The sequence below is a fragment of the Diadema setosum genome, chromosome 2 (genome assembly GCF_964275005.1).
Source record: "Diadema setosum chromosome 2, eeDiaSeto1, whole genome shotgun sequence".
Taxonomy (NCBI): domain Eukaryota; kingdom Metazoa; phylum Echinodermata; class Echinoidea; order Diadematoida; family Diadematidae; genus Diadema; species Diadema setosum.
The window spans coordinates 45458155-45481174 of record NC_092686.1 but is presented as its reverse complement, the minus strand read 5'-3'; the positions used below and the strand labels follow the sequence as shown (position 1 = coordinate 45481174).

General features: G+C 37.8%; 2 protein-coding genes across 2 annotated transcripts in view; both read left to right on the top strand.

Annotated features, from left to right (window-relative positions):
* The window catches only part of LOC140245606 (uncharacterized), a 78327-nt gene that overhangs the window by 40877 nt on the left and 14430 nt on the right, over positions 1-23020 (top strand). The gene's annotated exons all lie outside the window — the stretch shown is intronic.
* On the top strand, positions 807-18937 carry LOC140245617 (uncharacterized). Its single transcript, XM_072325183.1, has 4 exons — positions 807-934; positions 5085-5372; positions 15247-15567; positions 18843-18937. Exons 2-4 carry the CDS (start codon positions 5117-5119, stop codon positions 18935-18937), a joined length of 672 nt encoding a protein of 223 aa, XP_072181284.1. The 5' UTR covers positions 807-934; positions 5085-5116.

Here is a 23020-nt window from a genome sequence, read left to right as displayed (position 1 = left end):
AACCAGACAGAACATGTGCTATATAAGTAGAATATATATATATATATATATATATATATATATATATATGTGTGTGTGTGTGTATGTGTGTGTGTGTGTGTGTGTGTGTGTGTGTGTGTATTGTGTGTGTGTGTGAGTGCGTGTCTGTGTGTGTTTACAAAACATTATTTTTATGTATTCGTATGTTTGTATGTGTATGCAAATGTGTATTACATATTCCATAAAAATATTGACTTCGGGGTTACCTTATGGAAAAAATAAGCATCGTTCAAGAAAATGTGAAGAATAATCTACGAAATATTTATTGTTGCATTTCCAAGTATCTAGATTTAATTACAGTACATGATGATAAACTTAATTCTTCACACCGAAAAAAAAAATATTTGTGTGTTTAGAAGAGATACAGTTATTCCTTTGGACCATATATGATATATAAGTATAGAGATATGTAATATATATATGTGTGTGTGTGTTGTGTGTGTGTTAACTTACACCCCTATACTGCGTATATAGCGATACATTTTCAGAAAATTAGCAGTACATGACACTGGCATGTCAGACCGGACACCCGCCATGGAATGATACATGATACATGCCTGGTGCTGTCGCCTGTCCTCTAACAAACGAAAGTTACGTTCAGAATTGAGCAAGACTACCGGTATACGAACATTCGATGGGAATTCCCAGGTCCTGACGGACGCCATTATGTTCATGTACTACGGTACACGTATATTGGTGAAGGAGCACGAATGAGAGGCACATACAATGTACTTGTAACATTGCAGGATACTGTTGGTCCAAGGTCCTGTAAAGCACAGTTGGTTTCCGGATCATGGGACAAGTTTCTGTTGTGATTGTGCCCCCTGCACAGCTAGCTATCAGCATGATCGGCCTACGTCTGAAAGTAGTGTACAGGGTGTATCGTCCTCATATTGTGAGTATACTTCTCACTATGAGTCGCACGGCGTTTTATCACTAATGGCACACCAAACGCATATGGAAGTTAACAGTGATTATACAGTCTTTTGGTATTAAAAGCACAATACTGTGTAGGGTCCTTTGTATTTCAAACCAAGGAGCATACCTCCTTGGTACATAACGTAACTGAATTTTTCTAACCGAAAAACCCTGGATATGATGGGACAAATTTTCTTTCAGAACATATGGTTTCTGAAATATAGCTGAGCTTCTTATGTACACGTATTTAACCTGTCACTTAGCACTGGTTGTTTGTGACAAGATGAAAATTGTTAATGTTATAAAGGGACATCGACCCTGAACAAGGGCGCCGGAAGCGGGGGGGGGGGGGGGGGGGCAGGGGTGGCACTTGCCCCCCCAAACAAAATGTTGGGGGGGGGGCAAAATGAGTTTTTGCCCCCCCCCCCCCAAAGTGCCCCCTGTAACAAATAATTGATCACTGATTTAAAGACCAAAATGAACAATAAAGGCATATTTCTCGTCTAAATGTTGCAATTTCATAACTAAAAATGCAAAATTTTTCGCCCCTAACGGGGCGAAAATTATAATACACTAACAACATACATTATTGTATCTATACACTAATAGTACCTTATGAGTAAATTTAGTGTATAGATGGTAGCCTCTTGTCCTCGAGTGTGCCCGCTGAAACATACCTATAGAAAACCTTACATTTTTCATTTTCTTCTTTGCTTTTTAGCAGTATAAGAATATTTTTTTATTGTTCGAACGATGCGGTCACGTTTAAGCTTTTAATGAGTACATTTCAGATAAATTGCAAAGTGAAAGTGGCTCGCTCGTTCTGCCCGTACTTATAGTAAAATGAAAAGTTTTCATAAGTTATTATCATAGACCTTCGCAGTGATTTCTTTTACTATGTTTAATTCCTCAGAAAATTAATTTAAAATGCTCTATAAAATCCCCCTCTCACACCCTCCACCATCACATAATATACCGCCGTATGTAATAATCATAGCCCTTCGCACTGATTATTTTTCACTATGTTTAATTCCTTTGAAATTTGCTTTTAAATGGTCTATAAACGCGACTTTTGTACCCTGTTTTTACAAAAAGTCCCTACCGTGGGAGGGGGTGTCCCCCTCCCACACCTTCCCCCCGCTCGGTCGCTTCGCTCCCTCGCCGAGGATCTCACACTATCACATTATTATGTACTCCCGTATGTAATAATCATGGCCCTTCGCACTGATTATTTTCACTATGTTTAATTCCTTAGAAATTTGCTTTTAAATGGTCTATAAACGCGACGTTTGTACCCTGTTTTACAAAAGCTCCCGGGGGGGGGGGGGGTATCCCCCTCCCCCTCCCCCCTCGCCTCGCTTCGCTCCCGCGACGAGGATCTCACATCGTCACAGAAAATGTGCCCCCGGTGAGATTTTGCCCCCCCAAAACCAGAAGTGTTCCGGCGCGCTTGTAGTAACAAATTAAAGACCGATCTTTCCTTTCCCAACATTCTCGAAATTCAAAACCTGTACACACAATCACTCGGTCCATTGATATTTTTTGATATTTTTTTTTTCATAATCTTTTTAAATAGATTTTTTCAAAATTCTTTGAAACTGTTAACCATGATATATTCTTTATATGGAATAATTCAAGATGTCAATCATTAGATTTGTTTGAGAGTTAAATTTGCAAAACAGAAGCCAGTTTGTCGTTGTTGACCCATTGAGGACGAGTCTCGAGCAGGGGCAGGTGTTTATGGGAAATGAGGGTTGTAGCAAAATCAGCCCGTCCTCAACCGATTAAAGGGATGGTACAATTTCATTTGAGATGGGGCTTCAGGTTTCCAACGTTGCTTTGATAATAACTTTCAGAGATAACGAGAAACCTCTTATGACATATCCCAACATTCTCAGAATTATTTGAAAAGGTGGCTTATTCTCGTGTTTATATTTTATAAGGTTGGTAAAAAACACAGTAGGGGCCCTATGTGAATCTCAGTTTGGTTTTCGAAAGAGATGCATATAAACTGTCCAAGACATTTCAAAACCTGTAAACACAATCACTCGGTTCATTGATAATTTTTTTTTCATACATCTTTTTAAAAAGATTTTTCAAAATTCTTTGAAATGGACAGAAGTATGAAACCTTAACATGCTATTGAAAATGACGGAAGTTGATCATGAATATATTTAGACATTATTACTGCTACTTAAATGATATTCAAGTCAGAAACCTTTAATGTTTTAAGTTCATGAAGAATCAGTATGAGCAAGGAAATGCGATTAAGTACAAGTACGTATAACTTTCTTTTGTAATTTAAAGATTTTATTTTGGTAGTACCGCAATTTCCCCATACATATTCGTATTTATAAGTGAATATGTTTTGGTAGGCCCGCTCAGTTTCTAAATAGCGTGCCTTGAAGCCTGTCACTGGGTTGTATGTTGTCGTCGTTTTATTCCAGTGTTCATTTTTTTGTGTGTGTTTTTATACTTATTCGATGCAAGTATACGTGGTACACATTCCGATTAATAAATGAAGAGGTTCTTGTGCAGTACCTGAGGCTGAAACTCCCATCTCCACATAATGTGGAAAGAGAGGGGGATTGATCGGTTGACTAAGTGAAATTAGTGATCGATTTTACAATGGTTGCTCCAGCCGGTAAGAGATACCCCCACCTCATTTTCTCCAGCTACGCATCTTCTCCTTTCCCGTCAATTACCGCATGTCTAAAAAAGCAGACTACATGTACACTTCGCGAAGGAGCTCAACTTTATCCAATCAAGGCCCCATTTTATTAAAAAAAAGTTGATATGATAGTAAGTCCTGCTGTAATGCCAATTGTCATGGTAGCGACAAGAACTCAGCTTCCTAATTGGCTGTTACTTGTGGATATGGACAGTTGCCGTTCTAGCAAGAGTTCCCATACATACTTTATGAAATAGGTCCCAGGTTCTAGGGGGATTTTTCTGAAATGATCACTTTGTTCATGAGTAAGCATCTTCAAATATCTATCCAATATGTTGTATTGGAGAGAGATTCGAGGGGACATGTTGAATGAATCAAATCCACTGAAATAAAAGTATCATGAGCTTTAATATCCTAACTTATGTGGCAGATTAGTTAAAAGTCAGTTATAACTGACAACAGTCGTAAGCCTTTGAAAATTCTGCAAGGTCACAAAAATCAACAAAGGATGTAGATAACAGATATTCTTTCTTTATACATCGTAAGAACACAAATGATAGCAATAACAAAGATATACAGTCTATCACAACATAACGGGCTTTTCTTTTTCAGTTTAACTGGGCTCAAGCATGGACCACATAGGTCATGGCTCAAGTGAGCTATAGCGATCATTCATCGTAAAAATAATAGGAATCCTTAAAAATATTCTTCTCTGCACTCTAAAAAAGATTAAAAAAAAGGTTCAGCTTTGCATCTTTACCATAATATCACACTGGGAGTATGTTTTCGGGTGCAACTTTGCAACTTTCAGACGAGTGTCACTATGGGAGCACCTTTAAAGGTACCGTTTACCATTGGGAGCAGTGATTTAAAAATGTTTGAGATATCACATTTGGGGCATAAGTGTAGGTCAATTGTATCACAAAACATCCTACCATATTAAAAAGAATCGTAATAAAGCCTAGAATATGACTAGATATCATTGTTTTTCCAAAAAAACAAAACAAACATAACTGTAGATGGTTTAGTCTAGAAAAGTTTTCACTATAACTAGGGCCTATTGTTCACATTCTGAACAAGTAAACAATACTTAACATTGATTATATTGTTTCAAATTTGTACGTGTCTTGTTTCTATCCCTATCTCACATTTTAGAACTATTTTGAAGCACTAAAGCCGGGTTGTTTTTCCATTGCTAATGGTAAATAATACTTTTATAGGTGAAACTTTATTGCTGCACTTTTCTGGTCTGAAAGGTGCAAAGTCCATTTTAATCTTGCATGACGATGGAATGGTGGAGCGGTCCTCCATTCATTCGTACCTTCAGTCCGATTAGTGTTATTTGTTTTTGTTGTTTTAAGAACACAATGTTACGAAGGCCTACGCATTGTACTCATTTGATATAGTGACGGTTCAATACTCATTTACTAATTCTTACATGTCCCCTATTCCTCAGAATCACTGACCGTGTGAGCAGACACCGTCACCATGCCAACGATCGGAGTTTGCACGTCTGATATGGAGACCAACATCCAAGCTCTCCTAACGCGTCTTAGAGAAATAAGCAATGCTGATATCAAATTCGTCAAACTACCGTACAATGATGTAGAAAGCTACCCACTGGACTCAATGAACGTGGATGGCATTATTCTCTGTCACTCCAAACACAATCGCCGTTTTGCCATCACCGATGTTACAGACGCCCTTTACGATGGATTTCTGTCCAATGCGAAGAGAGTCTTCGGTAACGTTCTGAAACATTCACCCTCATTAGAAAAGAAAACTGATTGAACTACACAAAAAGGAATACAAAACAACTTTTTTTTTTTTTTTTTTTTTTACACACCCATGTCTTTTAAGAGACAAGGGTCTGTGCATGTCTTCTAACTGTTATTTATACTTATTTTAAAGTGCAATACTTTTATGGCATGGTCAGGTTGACTTTAAGATCAAAATCAGAAAAGCAGAATATTAGAACGAAGTCACATCAAAATCTTTAGTGAAGTGAGAAAGTGTCTCACGTTTTTACCTGATTTGTTTTTCACAATCCTATATGGAAATCAGCTGCAAATCATGAACTAGTAAAGCCCTTATTGTTTTGTGAAAGGAAATATAATAAAATTTATGCAATTGGTTGATAATTTACTAACTGCCAACTTCTCTCTTAAAAGTGACTACTGATTTTCATTGCAAAGCAGAAAAGCATGAAGACGAAGGATATAAGTTTAAGTGTAGGTCAGCGGAAGTTTAGTAAGGAAATAACGCCATTCCATCATTTCATCTGCATATTTTGACGAAAACGGGTGAAATTTACATGACATATTTAAATGCTGCTTCTACAATTCTGTTCATTTGATATGGACGAAGTCGAATATGCTGTCAAATTGTGATTAATCATGAAAAAAATTGTGATACTGCTGAAAACAAACCCAGGTACTTCGTGACGACAGTACTATAATGTAGAATCAGTGCATGTAAATTTTCATTTTTTTTTCTCATTAATCGATGAGACGTCACGCTTTGAATGGACTGCAGAGATTTGTAAAGAATTGAATGTCTGGAGATAATTCATTTTAGTTCAGGTTTTCTTGCTTAATCTTAGTAAGACAAAAAAAAAATAATAAAGGTTTTAATACCAAAGAGACAGACTACAGCTGATGTAACCCAAAATCTGTCAATCAGTAAAATAAACATTTTAGGCCATTTTTTCTATTGATTTATTTTGTGGATATCAAGGAGAATTTAAAAAAGTTTCATGCGATAAGAAAAGAATAAATGTTCAAAGCAGACTACTGTAAGCGTAGAAATAAGGTTTTAATCTTTACGTATACTTCAACATTTTATGAACTTTTGTTTTTGATATGATATATTCATCATTCATTTAATATTTTATTTCTAGGAGCATCAAACAATGAAAAAATAAGTTGAGAGTGCATAAATACTACTACTACTACTACTACTACTACTACTAATAATAATAATAATAATAATTAATGAAACCTGGTAAGCACAATACATACAATACAAGATATCAAGTTTCTTCCTGGAAGGATCCTTGTCAAAAGTTTACTTTGCAAGGCTTTTAAGATTAGATTATCAGTCAAACTATTGTATTAGAACACATCATTTCTTTCGGGAGGATATTCCAGAAGCAAAGGAAGATGTTTATACAATAATACTTGAAACACTAATTTGTCGAGGCACTCTCTTGACTTAAGACAGACAGATCACATCCAAGACCTAGGTTTGGATAGAATACTATGTGAAAAAAATCATAAAGAGTATGAAACAACATGATGAAATTAAACATTTCACGTAGTCTCATATTAAAATATTAAACATTTTTCTCTCAATGCAAATATCTTAAAGTAACGGAATCTAATTTTCGTCCATGCACGTCCCCCCCCCACACACATATTAGGCCTATACATTGTATATGACATTACATGTGTGTATGTCACAGATTTTACTAAGAAACCTGGCCCAGTTCGGATTTAGTTTATAAACAGGAGATTTACTTCATATAACAATAGATCAATAGGCAGAAATTAATATGAGTACGACCGACTTTATTAGGTTTAGGTTCAATCTACTAAACCTTCAAATAAACGGTGTTACAATATAAAAAACACAGACATTAATGATGCCGTCAATACAATTGTGCTTAACAATAAGTAACAACGTATACAGCGTGTCAGTTTCGAACCCGAGTCTGGACTGAGCAATGTTGTTTGTAAACATACCGTCCCCTCTAGCAAGAGGCAAAACACTCTGTCCCTCGGATAGGACATAATATGGAGGTCCCGTGTATGAGAGAGTCACAGCTCATGCACGTAACAGATCCCGCTTCATTCATTCATCGCAAAGAGCAGGGTGTCTAACCCGGTGAAGTGGTCCCACCCCACATCCAACTGGACCCCATGGAAGACCAGCTTAGTGTAGCTGAATATGGGCTATCCAGCCATCTTCACAGATGGAAAATGAACAACAACAACAACAACAACAAACAATGTTATCAAAATTGAATACTTTTAATTGTCGAGGATTACAGGACTATGTTAAACGAAGAAAAGTTTTCCATTATTTAAGAAACACGGAAAGCGATATAATTCTTTTTACAAGAAGCCCATTCAAATAAAGAAGATGAATGTTTTTGGAAGTCTCAGTGGGGTGAATCTTGGTTTGCAAGTTACTCTTCAAATAGCCGCGGGGTTGCTGTACTTATCAGGAAGTCAGTCACAGTCAAAGTAAATTCTTCAATTTATGATCCCAATGGCAGATTTTTAATTCTAAATGTTTTGTTAAATAATATGTCTGTAACCCTCGTTAATATCTATGCCCCAAATAATGATGATCCTGAGTTTTTATTGGAAGTTTTTGCTGAAATTGATAAATTTGATAATTCTTCTCTAATTATAGGCGGTGATTTCAATGCTGTAATTGGTTCCTTGGATTATAAAGGTACTAGACAACAACATTGTAACAGCAAGGTCAGAGAAATGCTTTCAGTTATTATGGAAGAGTACAATTTAATTGATGTTTGGCGGAATTGTCATCCAACCCAAAGACACCTTATGGGACTCTATGAAATGTTTTATTACTGGTATCAGTGTTGAGTATTGAGCGAGAAAGAAAAAGGAGAGGAAAATAGAAGAAGATCAGCTCTTGAGCGAAATTGATAAAATTAAATCACAGTTAAGTAATAATGTAATTACAAATGATTCTTTGTTACAAAAGCTTGAACAGTTGGAAGACAAACTGAACAAAATTTATGATTTTGAAACTATAGGTTTGATAATAAGATCTAGAGTAAGGTGGCTTGAAAAAGGAGAAAAAACTCTAAATATTTTTGTAATCTGGAAAATAGATCCTATCAAAGGAAAACTATCAGTAGACTTCAGGATGATAAAGGAGGTCTAACCTCTGACCCAGATAAAATTTTAAAGGAAATACATCAATTTTATAGCAAACTATATTCTAATCCTGATGATATTCAATACAATTCTAATGGAAATATTGATAAAGAATTGTTTAGTAATATTGACATTCCTAATCTGATGATGAAAAGCAAACTATAGAGAGTCCCCTTTCTAAACAGGAAATATCTAATGTTATCAGACCTATGAAAATAAACAAGACCCCTGGACCCATTGAATTCTATTTAGTTTTTGGCCAGATATTTGAACTTTTCCTTACAAAAATAAATGGTACGATTGGTATCACAGAGAAATGGTGTTATTACACTTTTACCAAAAAAAGAAAATAGAAAATAAGGCTGTTTAACCTGATTAAAAGTGTTCACCATAGTGAAGGTTAATTGCTTAAGATGTAATTATCATTATTGCTCATAATTTTCCATAACTTTAACACTAGTATGCAATAACTTTAATTATCCTATTCATACGAATGTACGACATAACTATGTGGGATGAGACTGGATACGATTGTATTACAATCCCACAGGTTTTTTTTTTTATATCAACAGCGTATTAAGTATGGAATTATATGATCACCTAAAACTAATCACACAAACATTCATATCTCCTTTTTGATATTGATTATGAGTGTTCTCACATTTCATTCCATAAAGTCAGAACTGAATAATTCCATTACCCATCAGTTAATCCTAAAAATCTTGAACTGAACTTGTATAAACATGAGCTTGATCACACTGTAATATGAAATGTATTTGCAACAAATACATTCAGTTATAAATAATCTATTGTGTCAATTCACGACTGAATCTTCCAAAATATCAAATGGATACAAGCTAATTGTTATGACTCAAGTAAGCGTCAATATGACATAAAAATGATAAAACGGCGATATAATTTATATTGAACCTAATCACTGTTTATAATGATAAACTTATAAAGGTTGGGATTTGATACTTTACAGAAACAAATAGTTGATAATTCAATCTATAATTTCCTTTAACAACTTCTACTTCAACTGAATCGCGACATTTAATGCGAATTAGACCAGGCGTCCACTAGGGCGCGGACAAGACGCGGACAAGCCCCCGAATGCAAATTTGGTATTCCGCACTCCTTCGGGAACCTGTCCGCACGTTCCTGAACGTGTCCGCTCACTGTCCTAAACATGTCCGGGCGTTTCCGCACCTTCGGGAGAGAGAAAAATTTCCGCGTCCAAATTTTGATCGAGACCAAAATTTGGACGCGGAAATGAACTTCCTGACACCTTCGGCGACTTGTCCTGACGATGTCCTGAGGATGTCCCGCTTGTCCGGAACCCTTCCGCTCCTTCCGCACACGCTCCGGAAAGAATCCCGCGGTGTGGGGAAGCTTCCCGAATGAAAGCGGAAGACACCAGGAATGTTTTAGGACAGCGCGGAGCCGATGCGGATGTATATATGCAAGTGTCCGGAACCGATGCGGAAATTTTGTGATCCAGACACGAAAATGTCGACACTTTCCGCGAGCGTCATGCCAATGAAACGCAAAATGAGCAAGAAGGGAGGCGAGGCCCCCATGCAAATATCCCCATCACAGGCACACCTTTCGTCTAGTGATGAAGAACAGGTAAATCTAAGGAATTTCCGGTCCCAGAAGGCAAAGAAGAAGGTAGTAGAGACTGTGCCAAAAGCAACCAGAAAGAAGTGAAATCGGCCCCATAACTTCCTAGTAAGTTTGTTTTGATTTGATCTTCTCAGAAATTATTTTTCATCTGAGTGACTTTCCTGGTTCCTATTACTTACTATAGTACATTTTCCTGTATGTTGTTTTCGTATTTTATTTGCCAAGAAACTAGGTTGTCCCATGTGACAGCCCAGCTGAAAAATCATAAAAGTAGGTGGAAGTACACTAAGAAAAAAAAAGCATAGAATTTTTGGCTAAATGTTAATGTATTATGTAAACATGAACAACTTGTTATTCATACGTAAATGCTTTCTAATGATACAACATATTAGAACAAAAAACAAATTCATCACACTAAAAAGCATGAATTAAATTACAAAGATATACATGTGGTCTCATTACAATGTAATATCTTTGAAGCCCAAAATAACAATGAAAGCTAAAGATGATGGAGGAAAATGAAGAATTTTCTGTCACTTCAAAATTCAAGTGAAATGAGAGAAAAAGCAATAAATCATGAACTCGAAAAAGTGTTAAATTTCTGCCTTTCTTTTTTGTTTTTTGCTGAGTGTATATATTTAAGTACACATTAAGCATCACAAATCATTTCAGAAATATTCGTTACCTGCGTGATTTTCGTAGTTTTTATTACCTAATAATTTTTTCTTCTTTTTGTTTTAGTTGCAAATAAACTCGATTGTCCAATTTGACAGACCAGCTGAACCCCCCCCCCAACAAAAGTAAATTAAAGTAGGTTAAAAATATTTCCCCATTTTTACACTTCATTGACAATAGGCTAGTAAGCTCTAAGCATGAAGAAAAAAATTCTCGGACTTGAAAATGTTCAAAAGTGATCAAAATAAGAGAGGGTTAGAGAGGCACAAGGGTAAAAATGAGAGAAAGCAAAACAAATTTAATGACTAGGATCATTTTGGCATGCTCTACAGAAGTATCAGCCAAAACATGTAAATAACATACTTAACGATGGATAAAGCACAGTTCTAAAAAAAAGGGAATAAAGAATATATGTATATAAATATATATATATATATATATATATATATACATAAGTAACAAAACTGCAACAAAGTTCATGCTGTATTCACCAACGGTTTTTCTTTTTCTTGTGAAGAAATAAACCGTTGGTGAATACAGCATGAACTTTACAAAGTTCATGCTGTATTCACCAACGGTTTATTTCTTGTGAAGAAATAAATCGTTGGTGAATACAGCATGAACTTTGTTGCAGTTTTGTTACTTATCTTTTTATTCTGCCCACACGTGGACTACCTTATCAACATGATTATATATACATATGTATATGTATATATATATATATATATATATATATATGTATATGTATATATATATGGTTCAAAAAGGTTGCGAATATCATCCATGTGACTGTAGGCAGAGAAAAAATTGTTCTCCCAGATGAGACAAATAAAAAAAAAAAATGAGTCGGCAGCTGACATGCAGACAATCCTACTCTTCGACTTTTGGTGGTCACATTTATCAAATAATCTTGACCAATCATTATAATATCAGCCGCTACTGCGGAAGCACAACAAGGAGCATCAATGACGGCTAGCAGTCAAATGAGGAAAAGTCAAAGTCAGCGCCAAATTTATACCTTTCCATTTTCCTGGTATTGTCCGCAGTTTGTCCGCATGCCTAACTTGTGTTGTCCGGAAGGCATCCTAATTGTCCGCGTTCATTCCTGGTGTAATCCTAGATGTTACGGCTACGATTAGCATATTCCGAGGTATTTCGCGCTCTTCCGGAGTGATTCCTAGGAATGTCCGCAGTCAGTCCGCGGACAGTCCGCAGTCAGTCCGCGGACAGTCCGCGGACAGTCCGCGGACAGTCCTAGGAATGTCCCAGGACAAGCCGATTCACAAAGTTATTCCGCGGACAGGATGCCGAAATAACAAAATTTGCTTCCGCAACCCTTCCGGGGCTTGTCCGCGCCCAAGTGGACGTCCGCCCTTAGGCAATAACACATATGTTTTGTGTTTTACTCTTTCTCCTATGAGCTCAGCGATCTACCTAATTGTATCCCCCGAACAGAGTTCGGAGGATACTATGGATTTGGCTTCGTTGCGCCGCGTCCGCGTCCGCCGCAGAGATTTTCTTGTGAGCGCTCTACTGGCTGCAGTTCTTCTTCGATCATCTTCAAATTTGGCATGAAGGTGTATTATGGTAAGACGAAGAAGCCTATCGTTTTTGGTGATGGCGCCCTCGCTTGTTCCGTCTTTATACATGAAAACGTAAATTTAAAAGGGTTGTGTGTGCGACGCTGGCCTTGTTTCTTGACCGATTTTTTCAAATTTGGTATGTAAATGTATTATAGTCAAATCTATACACCTATACCCATTGATAATGCTGCCCTCACTGTTTCACCTTTTACAGGGTCAAAGGTCACCCTGATCATGTCAAAATTTGCAAAAGTGCTTATTTATGCAATAATTATCTTGATTGTTACTCAACGGATTTTCTTCAGACTTGCTAAGGAGGTGTATGGTTGGTCATTCCACATGAAGGACACAGCAGGTTGTGGTGACGACGCCCTCAGTGTTCCGACTTGGATTCCAATGTACATTTCTTGTGTGTGCTCCATCAGTCATATTTCTTATCAGATTTTCTTCAAATTTGGCAAAGAGGTGCATTATAGTGAAATGAAGATGCCTATATTGTTTTTGGTGGTGGCATCCTAGCTAGTTCCGTCTTTATACATGAAGAGGTAAATTTAACAGGGTCTGCTTGTGTGTGTGACGCTGGCTTTGTTTCTTGACCGATTTTTTTTTTTTTTTTTTTTTTTTGATTTGGTATGGAAATGTATCATACATTTTGTAGTCAAATCTATACACCTACACTTATTGATAATGCTGTCCTCACTGTTCCACCTTTTACAGGGTCAAAGGTCACCCTGATCATGTCAAAATTTGCAAAAATGCATGCTTATTTCGGCAATAACTTTATACTGGATTTTACTCAGACTTGCTAAAGAGGTGTATGGGTGGTCATTCTACATGAAAGACACACCAGTTTGTGGTGACGGCGCCCTCAGTGTTCTATTAAACTTGGAGGCCATGTCACATTTCTTGTCGGATTTTATTCAAACTTACTATGGAGGTTTATGAGGAGTTATTCTAGGCAACAAAAGTTTTCAATGACAGCGCTCTCATTGTTCAAACTTTTATAGGATTACATGTCTTATTCCTTGTATGTGCTATTATACTAGCCTCATTTCTCGTCGGATTTTATTGTATCCTGCGACAGTTGCCATATCATACAACATTCTGGCCTAAAAAGTAATCCAGGTGGGGTATGGGAGACGGGTTCGGGGGATACACATGTGCTCGATTGCGAGTGCTCTAGTTAACACAACATGTTTATATACAATTATGGTGACTTTGTAATAGGGAATGTTCAATATATAGGCTTCCAGATCCACCCGCAGGGGTGCTAGATATCTTATAACTGTCATGTGTAGAGGAATGATATTACCGAAGATTTGATTCGAGTGAACCCTCCTAGCTGTTGGTTTTGTCAAAGGAGACAAATAGCGATATCCACTCATGCTAAATAAGAAGCTCAAAAGTAAACCAGAACATATATCATCATATATATAATATGTGCAGCTAAGCCATACCGAACGTTCATTGCATAGTCATGTACATCAATCATCATCTTTAATCCTGTTAATGTACAGCGTGTATTCAATACTCCAGAATACTGAGTATATACTGTGAACATGCATCTGTAAACTAACACAAAACATATAAGTCATATATGTACTCTTCAATTAAGTGACATCACAGACGAGGAGTAAGAAAAAGAATATGAAAAGGAGGAGAAGAAGAAGAAGAAGAAGGAAAGGGGGAGTAGGAAGAAAGTATATGAGAGAGAGATACTAGCGGAGAATAAGAAGAGAAGAGCACAGAAACATAATATACAATATTCTGAAACACATGATACAACATAATCATGTGAACGTTAATAATCAGCAAATAATGAGGAATCATGTTAGCTTACCTGTATTGGGCATGTTGGGGGTATGACAGTCGGCTGTATGACAGCAGCCACAGTACCAATTTTGTGCGTCTTATCTGATGTCATAACCTTTAGCTCTCACTGAGAGAGTAAAAATCTCTCCCAAATATAGGCTCATTACCGAATTCGACATGATCTCGACTGACCATTAAAACAAAGGATCTTCTATTCCTTCTGACCTCGCACATTCCTGAGGATTGAGTGTAGGGCTACTCTCATTCCCTTCTCAGTGATGGGACACCTGTCATATGGTTTTGGGGTATAAGTACAACACTCGAGTTTCTCTCCCATACATTATTTCATTGCTAAAACACATGTACTAATCCATAGGGCAACAGGGCAAATCATTACACATGGAATATAATCGTGAATCTGTAGATTCCATCATAAACTGAACATTGCATGCGTGTGTATTATCTCTTTTGTCCCATTCATCTGAACAGATTCTTAATTTGTAAACTGGCCAAAAGACAGGGGTTAACATACACCCATAGGGCTCGACATTAACGGGCTTCGAGGCCACCACAAAAAAAAAAAAAAGTTAGTGCATGTTGAGCCCTGAATATATATATATATATATATATATATATATATATATATGATATACATGTATCTACATACATATATATATATATACACACACACACATTATGTATATATATATATATATATATATATATACATAATATGTGTGTATATATATGTATGTAGATACACACACATTATATGTATATATATATATACATATATATACATATATATATGTATGTATATATATATACATATACATACATATATATGTACACATATAGATAATACAATATAGATATATAAATATGCATATGTATATATTTATATATATACATGTGCATGTGTGTAAGAATGTGATAAGGATCATTTCATTTTATTATTATAAGCCTGTTTGAAAATGAATATTTTCGTTATTCTATATCTGCTAAACAGGGAAAGACAACGTGGCCGTCATCGGACATGATTTCAAATGGCCGTTTGGGGATGGTGAGTCAGTGGAAGGGCACGCTAGAGTGAAAAAAACTCGCATGGCCTGCTTGGAATTTAAACAGCCGACTGCTTTCCAGTGCTCGAGGCTCGTCTTGATTTGCGGCAGGCTGGACGGAAGAGTGGAGATGGACGAGGATGATTGGCAGATGCTGCAACATTTTGTGGTCAAATTCAAACCTCGCCCCTTGTTTGGCATCGAAAACCTAACTGCACATGGCAGAACCGTCCTTTGGGGTTCAGCTTTAGTGGTCACCCTTTCTGCATGTATTATAGGCTTTCTTTTACGTCTAAAAACCAGTAGAAAACGGTAAAAACCAGTAAGCAGTTTTAACTGGTCTTTACTGGTTTTAACTGGTCTTAACTGGTTTCACTGGTACCAGCTGAAACCAGCAAGACAACTCCAACTTTCCAGTAACAAAGTATTAGCAATTCTAACTGAAACCAGGTGATACCAGTTGAATGTGACGTTCTGGTACCAGTTGATACCATGCAGTTTAATCATACTGGTACCAGTTTATACCATCAGTTGAAGTTGCACTGCTTACCAGTTGAAACCAGTAAAAGTCTATACGGTGGCCAGTTGTGATACCAGTTTAAGTATCACTCACCAGTTGGTAACAGTTCCTGCCAGTTGAAGTCTAATACTGGTACCAGTGGATACCAGTTCAAGTCTCATTGTGTATACCAGTTGATACCAATTGTGACCGTGCACCTCAAAACGAACATAAAGTCGCACACACTGATTTTGCGTGAGGACTGAAAATAAGTGAAATGGGTCAACCTAGCCGAATTTGACTTTTTCACATTTTCTAAAAGAGCGGGTCTTCTTTTACATTATGCTAAAATTTGGTATCATAAAATGGGCAGGAAAGTGTGTTTTTTAGCAGTTTATCTCGAACATTTTTGGTAGAATAGTGTGATTAGGTGTGTCTTTAGAATCCCTTTTTCATTTCTGAAAAATCTTGTACACACTCTTCACTTTCAACTCTAATAACTTTTGAAAGGATAATGCTACAGCTTTGAAAGTTGGCAGTAATTATGGACAAAATGTGTTAATGAGGCATGCCTAATTTCAGTTTAATTTGATAATTCCTTCATTGTCTATACCCTGGTGGTTTACATCCTGTTTTTTGTCCCATTCATCGCACAGCCAGCACGGTTTGGTAAAGATTAGGCGCTTGAATAGACACTGTACTTCAGAGCCTCTTTTCTCAGTTCACACTTTTCCTGAGTTTGTGCTTTCTTTCCAATATTTAGATAGGTTAGGAGAGTCCATTTGATTTGAGTTATACATCATTTTAAAGCTTAAAGTCTGCTCTTGCAGAATATGGTCTTAACTAAAAATTCATGTCTGGCGACTTTTTGTTTGTTTTGAGGTGCAGGGTCACAATTGAAGTCTACTGGTCTGTAAGTTAATACCAGTTGAAGTTCCCAGTTCAAGACTCTTAATGTGTACCACGGTACCATTTGATACCAATTGCAATCTACTGGTACAAGTTGATACCAGTTGAAATCTTACTGGTACCAGTTTATCCCAGTTGAAGTTGCACCGCTTACCAGTTGAAACCAGTACAACTAGTCTACTGGTGGCCAGTTGTGATATCAGTTCAAGTATCACTCTGTACCAGTTGGTAACAGTTCCTGCCAGTCGAGATCTTACTGGTACCATGCAGTTGATACCAGTTCAAGTCTCACTGTTTACCAGTTGATATCAATTGAAGTCGACTGTATTGGTATATAAGTTGATACCAGTTCAAGTCTCAGTGTGTACATAGGTGCCACTTAATTGATACCAATTGCAATCTACTGGTACAAGTTGATACCAGCTGAAGTCTCGACCATTGTGTACCAGTTCATACCATGAGTTGAGGTCTTATGGTAATGGTACCTGCGGCTGATGCCAGTTTGAGTCTTACCTGGTTCCAGTTGACACCAGCTGAAGTCTACTTTTTGAATTTGATCAGTTCGTCAAACCGTATTAAAAAGTAAACAAAAATAAATTAAGCAAAACATTTGACATTTAATTTGGACTCGATGATTTCAACTAAATTCAAATGGAACCAATTTAGATTAGTTGACACTTTAAAGGCATAATTTACCATTTGCAGATGAAATGAAAAACCAGCATTAGTGCTTTAAAATAGTTCTAAAATGTGAGTTAGGGATAGAAACAACCACTGTAAAAATCTGAATTCGTATAATTGATGTTAAGTATTGCTAAATGTATAAAATGTGAACAATAGTTATAATAAGAATGCTTTCAGACTAAAAACGTGTACAGTTATGGTTTATTGAGAAAAATACTGATATCTTCTTTCATATTTTAGCCTTTATTGCAAACATTTCATATGGTAGGATGTTTTGTGATACTACAGACCTACACATTTGCATCAAATGTGATATCATGAACACTTTTAAAATCTTTGCTCCCAAAGATAAACTGGACCTTTAACTGACAGACTGTATTTTGACCAGTTTGTGTGTGTGTGTGTGCGTGTGAGTGTCGGTTTGTGTGCAAATAGTTGACACCATTTGAAACCCATGTACCTGACTGCATGGACTTTCTTACCACTTCATTCCAGATTAAAACCCAGTTGAAATTTTGATACCAGTTGACACCAGTTGGTTTCTATTGGTTTCTACTGGTTCTATTCATTGCTCATGAATATTCATCAGCCATTCAAATTCTCTACGTGAAAAAAATGAAATATTGTTAAATTCAGTGTTTTTACAATTTCAATAAACTCTGAACTGTCTGAAATGTATTAGAAATTTGTATAATATTATTGCCGTGATATTCACAATTTCATCTTGTACCTTTGATGCGGTATTTTCATATTTTCATAATAAAAATGTAATCTACTTGGTTAACATGTCTTAAAACATTACAACTATATAAATGGCCCTATATATATATATATATATATATATATATATATGAAATATCCCGGTACTAACTAATTCTAGGATGTAGGCTAAGAGCCTAGATGTGCTTGTAGGTATAGGCTTTAAGACTAGCTGTAGGATTATGATATGTTATGTATTAACAATGTCTTGACATACACATGTTCAGGTATACACCCATATATTGAATAATTCAACACAAAATTAATTTTGTCAATTGGATCCCAGTAGATTCCAGTTGATACCAGTTGAATGGATACCAGTTGATACCAGTTGATTCTAGTCACACACTACAATTTCCATATTGAAGCCAGTTGCTATCAACTGGTACCAGTACCAGTTGCCAACTGGCTTTTCGACCTGGGATATATAGCCACAAATTGGGTCGGCACTGCCGTCAAAGTCTTGTCGACCATGATGATAACATGGCTATACTAGTGCCTCTTGTGTCCTGGATCATCATGCACGCCGTGTGTACGAATGGTCGATTAGGCCGTCGATACGAGCAGAGTGGAGGCAAGAACCATTGGTACAAGTGCAAGTGCAAGTGCAAGTGCATGACGTATGTGTGGCGTGCACCCGTGGAGGTTGCCCCCTCAACGAGCTCTGAAAGTCCTGATTTTTTACCTTTGCAGCACGAATTTGTCCAAGTAGCCTCATCATCAGCTTTATCGTTGTTCCAAGCACTTTGTGGACCAGTTTGGAGAGTGGAGTTGCCTGTTTTGTGTGAGAACTTTGTGTCGGAAAATGTTGGATTCGTGTCTTGCCATTTCCTCTACCGCCATTGACAAGTGTTTGTGTTCCATGCATTGCAGGTACTGTAAGCCAATATATTATACATACGTCTCCATTGAATTTCGTCACATTGAACGTGTAGGATGTTCTCGTTCTTCATGTGTACTGGACTGTGTAAAGCATCACAAACTGCATGTATCACTATTGCATGCGCGGTGTTGCAACGTTTCGTAAGTGGCTGCTTTCATTCTGCGTGTGTGAATATAGACCTACCAAACTGAAGTATCAAACTATACATTGGGTTGTGCGTTCCTTAACCATCTCACAGTCATCGCTCTGCTGTGTGTGATTCCTGAATTCCAAAGTCAGGGCATTTTTTATGTGAGAGATCCCCTGTTCAAGTGCAATAAGAGCTCGTAATTCATTTCATCTCGCAAAATATTAGGATCTCGGGTAGCATACTACCCTAATTCGTGTGCAACATTTCAAATTAATCTTTTGATATGTGGAGACATTCATTCAAACCCGGGACCTTTCAGAAAGCTCAATATTAACTTGGATCCTGGAGTTTGCAACAGAAATCATGATTTTGGAAAAGATAAGAAAAGGAAAACACACCGCGGGAGTAAGGGACGTGGCAGAGCCAATCCAGCAACCAGACATTTTGATCCGTTCTTTGCTTGTCCCATATTTGGCTGCAATGATGGCTTGCCTATCCCCGTGGTCAGTCGTCACAGGAAGTATGAACTGCGTGCCACTAGATCTCGTGCAAGCAGATCTTCCCTCATCAATTTTCGACCACAGCACCAATCGCCAAAATGCTTGCCATCTGTGATGTTGTTCAATGCCCGTTCACTCAGCAAAAAGTTCAGTGAATCTGATGCTGTTATCAATACATCTCACAAGGATTCTCATATACTGGGAGTCACCGAAACTTGTGGTTCTCAGAAGTGAATCCTGCATGCTCCTGCCAGCTTTCTTCATATAAACTATATCATAAAGACCGTCAAAACCGACAGGGAGGCGGTGTCGCTTTGTACGTTCGCGATGATATCAATAGTGTTCAAGTTTATGATGACATTACACCTCGTCATCTTGAGGCGCTTTGGGTGCATCTCCGATCTTCTAGTACAGTGCGTCTATCCACAGACATCAAAGTTGGTGTGACATACTCGCCACCGCGATCACCTTACAAGGATGAAATGACAGACCATAATAACTCATCTCGATTGTGGACAATGCTCGTCTTCAATCTAGTAGTTCGTCCTTCCTCATTCTGGGTGATTTTAATGACTTGGCTACACGTGATCTTGAGACTCAAACCTCGCTTTCCCAAGTTGTTGCCTCCCCCACGAGAGGTACAGCCATTCTTGACAAAAATTCTAACGGATTTAAGTGATGAGTACAATGAACCTGCTATCTCGGCTCCCATCTCGTCAAGTGATCACAATGTTGTCTCTTTTCACCCAAGGACAGCTCCACCTCCTAGAAAAACTACTAAGTTTTCTTTTCGGCCATTTAGGGACTCCTCTGTGCGAGCATTTAGACAGTGGATTACTCAGACGGATTGGTCTGCCCTCCCAGACTCTGCAGATGCCAACACCATAGCTAATGAATTCAACGATCTGCTGAACGCTAAATACAGACTTTATTTTGAACTCAAGACAGTCAAACGACGGCCAAATGATCAGCCCTGGATGTCTGACCGTATTCGAAGGGCAATCGTCAAACGCAACAATAGTTTTGCCAACGGTCGTCATGATTTCAGGCAATTAGGAACCTTGTGCAAAGACTCATCAAACGCGCGAAAAGCACCTTCTATCTGCGTAAGGTTCAACACTTGAAGTCTTCAGAACCTGGTAAATGGCATCAGCAAGTGCGTCATCTTGCAGGGCTCCATAAGAAACAGCTTAGTCTTCCTTTTGTTAACACAACTGATGTTGAAGTAGCCGAGGATTTGAACTCATATTTCGTAGCTATAGAGCTCATCGCTTTCTCCTCTTGACCTATCAGCACTACCAGTCTATCTTCCAGCAGCGTCCCCTCCGGTTATTGGACGTTTAGAAGTGTATAATAGACTTTGTCGCATCAACACTTCCAAAGCACGCCATCCAAATGAATGTCCGACCCGTTTGCTGAAGGAATTTGCGTATGAGTTATCTGACCCTTTGACCCGAATTTTCAATTGTTGCCTTCAGGAAAGCTGTTTCCCCGACATCTGGAAAAATGCATCCGTGTGTGCCATTTCCAAAGTTAGTACCATCACTAGTTTCGACCAATTACGTCCGATATCCATAACTCCTACAATAGCAGGCATATTTGAAGGTTTTCTTGCCGAGTGGATAATCAGAGACATCAGTGATAGAATTGATCCTAGACAGTTTGGCAACTTACGTGGTACTTCCATCATGCACTATCTTGTCAGTCTCCTGGACACCATCCACAGCGGAATTGACAAGTCTGGAACATACGTCAACATGTGTACAATTGATTTCAGCAAGGCCTTTGACCACGTCAATCATACGATTGTGATCCAGAAATTGACTGACTTGGAGGTTGACCGTTCTAATATCCCAACGATCTGCAGCTTTCTCTTCAACAGATCACAAACTGTTCGTTACGAGGGCAAAACTTCACAGCAGCAGGCCATTACCTGTGGGGTCCCCCAAGGCACACGACTCGGGCCAATCCTCTTTTTGGCATTGGTTAATGATGCTGCTTCTAATACACCGGAAAGATGGAAATATGTTGATGATTTGACCCTGGTCGAAGTGCTGAAGAGGACACAGTCATCTGAAATGCAAGCTCATGTTAATTCAGTGGTTACATGGTGTCATGACAATAATGTACTTCCCAATGCCTCCAAATGTAAAGCTATGCAGATATCGTTCCTGCGGACGGAGTCACAACCTCTTCATCTGGAAATCAACTCATCAAGGCTGGAAAGCGTTTCGTCGGTTAAATTACTGGGGGTCCTTCTTCAAGATAATTTAAAGTGGGATCAACAAGTGGAGCATATGCTTTCAAATGCTTCCAGAGGCTTTTCATTCTCAACAAACTCAAAAGAAATGGCGTAAGTACTGATGATTTGGTTACCGTCTATCTGCTCTACATTCGGCCGACCCTTGAGTTTGCTGCCCCTGTTTGGACATCCGGCATCACCAATGCGCAGTCTATCAGCATTGAACGCATGCAGAGGAGGGCTTTGAGACTTATTTTCTACCCAAATTTGAGACCTTACAGTGAATTTCTACAGATTGTAAGCATCCCTTTGCTTGAGGAGAGACGGCTTGAGCTAGCTATAAACTTTGCAAAGTCATTGCTGAATTCCAAACATCGTCATTTTCTGCCTTAGAGAAGGGAATCCGCTGCCGGACGTCATCTTCGTAATGCCTCACAACTTGCCATTCCTCGGACGAGAACAGAGCGATATAGACAATCTCCCATTCCATATTTCATTGGATTATTGAATAGTTGAATTTTAGATATTGCCCGTTTTCATCTCACTTCGCTTTGCATTCTTGTACCTGCTACTGTGCTCTATATTCATATTGTCTGATGGGCGTTCATTTTTGTCATACAGCTGTACATGTGACGTTCTATGGTTTGCTGGTGTGGCCACCAGGTTCTTATAACAGGACCAGTGTATCACTTCCGGTTAAATGTCAATCTTGCTGAATTTCGACTGTTGAAGGCCATACGGGTTAATGATTTTTATTTGTTGGGCAGTGTAGACATGTTTTTTTTTTTTTTTTTTTTGCTATTGTATTTGTAATTATCGTCCACAGTTTTGGGATTCGAATTTTGATTTTACGCAGCAGGTGTAATACCCAAAGATGTAAGTAAGAAATTTGGGGAATTTTGGTGAATCTCACATGTATAATGTGAATGTGAAAGATAGTTTACATGTTATATTGTGTGTTTCCAATGTACATGTACTTCACAGTTTTGATTGATGATAATTTACTCACTTTAAATATATAGTGCTGCGCGTAGGTTTGAATATTGGTAAAGTTGTTGATTTTGATTCAATGTATAATGTGCTGTTTGAGTATTTTTGTTTTTGAATGTAATGAGT